We start from the raw sequence: 3,254 nt of genomic DNA, 5'->3' as shown, positions 1-3,254 counted from the left end.
TGTCCTTCCACCTATTCTTCTTTCCATGTTTCTTCTTCCCACTGACATCCTCAGTCTGCTACTTCTCCTCATCCTCGTCCTCCTCCTCTAACCACTCATCTATCCCTAATCCTTTTACATCTCTTTCTAAAAACGCTCCTCCACATTCTTCACCAAGTGTCATCCTTTTCTTCTTCTTCTTCTTCTTCTTCTTCTTCTTCTTCTTCTTCTTCTTCTTCTTCTTCTTCTTCTTCTTCTTCTTCTTCTTCTTCTTCTTTTCTTCTTCTTCTTCTCCTTCTCCTTCTCCTTCTTCTTGTTCTTCTCAAGTAAAAGGACGTTCACATAAACATGGCCGCCCCACTTGAGTCAGCCGCCAAGTTCTATACTCTGTAGAAAATTACGTTCGACTTGGAGGGACATGGGTAGCAGAGAAGGCATACAGAGGTACACCGGCCTCTGTATGCCTTCTGAACCGGCCAGCGTTCTCTAAATTCTAGTGATTATTCAAGCACTCATATTAAACTTACAAAGTTTCCTCTCTGCAAGCACTGACTCGACTGGTTCTAATCGACAAATTGACAACTGCGCTTCAACCATGACTCCATCTATCACTGGGATTGGCTGATTTCCGTTTCTCTGCGTTGTATATTCCTCCTAGTTAAAAGTAATTTTTGCGGGGTATATTTACCAGTTTTTAGTTATTGCAAGTAAGATGCATATTTAGTTCAGCAAGAATCTAAAAAATAATTATCAAAAATTACGCTGGAAACTTTATGAGTGATGATGTTGAGCGTGAATGGTCTCGGAAAATGAGAGGCGTCAGTTGAAATAACTTGCAAAATAGTCGTGATGCATGACAACTCGGCCTTACAGTTCTGGTGCAACTAAACGGTTTAACGGGATAATTTTCAATAACCCTCCAAACAAACCCGACTTGACCTATACCTTACTCTAAGTCACTGGTGACTTATACCTTCTCACCAAACTCAATACATAACTTTAAGGGCATAGCTTCCAAACTTAGGAGGAACTCCAAAACAACGTCATAGCTAATATTTGGCGGCAACATTCTATGAAGAGGATTCTAGTATTCTGGTCCACTGGTATGATAAATGCGTCAGTTGACGGCGATTGATGGATAATCAGTGTAAAAAGTGTAAAGGTGCGTACAGATTTACGCGCCGCGAACATGAGCAATTCACTTTTAATCAGCTGATGCCAAGCTTTCTATATCTGTATCTTACTGTTTCTGTAAAAATACAGATATAATCAGCTGATTAAAAGTGAATTGATCATGTTCGTGACGCGGATATCTGTTCGCACCTTAAGATTAACCAATCGTTGTAACCAACAAATGTAAGAATAACCAATGATAAGTGTAAGTAGCTTCTGGTGGAATAGTTATTCTTTCATCATCATATTATATTCAAAAAGAGTGATTCAAAAAGGACATTACAACTTTGAAAATTCATAAAAATCTTATTAAACAAGTTACAGAACTGATTTTGGTGTTTTTTTTTTTTTTTTTTTTTTTTTTTTGAAGGAAAACACTCCAAGTTTTGACTCGCGTAGTCTGCTAGTGCCTGGTTTCGCAGCACAAGCGCTAGCGGCAGTTACGTCAATGATGGCTGCCTTCACTGGACCCGAGCGTGCTAGCTGTGTGTACTGGTTTGAAAAACGGCATAGTGTACCTTAATATGTTGCAAAAATTTTTCATAGCACAAATCGATGAGGATGACCGAGAACGAAATGTTTTCTTTATGCAAGATGGCGCACCACCACACTATCTGACGTCCGGGATTTTCTTAATGACCGCTATCCAAATGAGTCGATTGGCTAACAGACTAACAACGCTGGATTTTTTTCTTGTGGGTTTTCATAAAAGATATGGTGAATGTACCTCCTTTGCCAGCCACTCTACCTGAACTTGAGCAAGGATTTGCGCTGCTGTTGAGCAAGTTACGCCTGAAATGCTAGTGCGAGTCTGGGAAGAAATCGACTAACGATGGGATGTTTCACCCTATTTGTCTTCTAGTTATGTCCAACTGGAAGTTGAAAAAATAACCATCATTATTGGATTAATCATTAACATCATTTTACAATAGTATCAGAACAGAATTAGAGAGGAATCTTTGAAACGGAGGGTAGAGAGAAACAAGGAGACGATGAAGAAGAAGAAGACGTAGATGAAGAGATCACAAAATATATTATGCCTGATGCATAACACGATGTTGTTTCAGTCATAAGCCTACACAGTCTACTCTAAATATTATGCCATTATACCGTAGTATCATCGTCCAATTATAATGTTACTGGCGCCTGCCATCTCTTCACTCTCTGAATTACAATCTGTCGAGAGTGAGCAAGAGCATATGATAATACTGGAGAGAGAGTGAGTGAAAGATCTGTTTGTTATTCGCTTATAGCGACATTATTACTCAGGCGCGTCTATCACAAGCAAAACATCCATTAATAAATAATTCATAAACAGAAATTTGCAAGATTCTGCTGTTGGCAAGAGAGGAGGATCTTTGAGAAGCTCTTCTCCTACCTCCATTAAAACTTCCCCCTCCACTCTAAAATCACTCTTTATGAATCTGTTTTGTCGAAGATGGATCCGTGAGAGGAGTGTAGAGTACAGATAAGAGGAATAGCTGATTAGAATAAGCATGGAGACGTGGAAAAGTGTTTGAAATAATTGAGTAAAGGACCGTTACATAAGTTTCAATCTATAGTGAGGTCCACGTTATAATGGCAGTGTTTGATTTGCAATGGTATTGCTATCCTTGTCTATCATTCAACAAAGCGGATAGCGCTATCCTTTTCTCGCTTTGCTCTGTTGCCAAATAGTCTTTTAACAATGTAGAATTAATATAAAATAATTTATTTCAAAATATATTCAATACAAAATATTTCATCTCAGTTAGGAAAATTGATTATGAAATTATCGAAAAATATAATCTCTTGCTTAGTAAAATATGATTGTTTATTTTAAACTAGAATGAACAGTTAATATTACATCAATAAGCCTGTATCAGCTACCGTCTATAGAAGGCATTGACAAGACAGAGTATCAGCAACGTTGTTCGCCTGTCATTTTAACGTGGACCTTACTATAGTAGATATGAGCGGGATAGGTTTCGTCAGAGAAAACTTCTTTAACTATGTTTTATTCTAATTAATTAAACTTCTATAAATTATTTTTTCCGTGGTATTGTATTATTCTCCATTCTTTAAACAAATACCTATCACTTGATGATATCGAATATAAATGT

General features: G+C 37.5%; 1 protein-coding gene across 1 annotated transcript in view; it reads left to right on the top strand.

The window, feature by feature from the left end:
* LOC120351559 (craniofacial development protein 2-like) overlaps window positions 1-1,675 on the top strand; it is a 3,593-nt gene extending 1,918 nt beyond the window's left edge. The window contains exon 2 of the mRNA XM_039429361.1: window positions 1,523-1,675. Within this exon, the coding sequence (XP_039285295.1) occupies window positions 1,523-1,675 (153 nt within the window). The remainder of the gene's footprint in view (window positions 1-1,522) is intronic.
* Window positions 1,676-3,254: the final 1,579 nt, after the last annotated feature.

Source organism: Nilaparvata lugens, chromosome 5 (assembly GCF_014356525.2).
Source record: "Nilaparvata lugens isolate BPH chromosome 5, ASM1435652v1, whole genome shotgun sequence".
NCBI classification, from domain to species: domain Eukaryota; kingdom Metazoa; phylum Arthropoda; class Insecta; order Hemiptera; family Delphacidae; genus Nilaparvata; species Nilaparvata lugens.
This window is presented reverse-complemented; position numbering and strand designations above follow the sequence as displayed.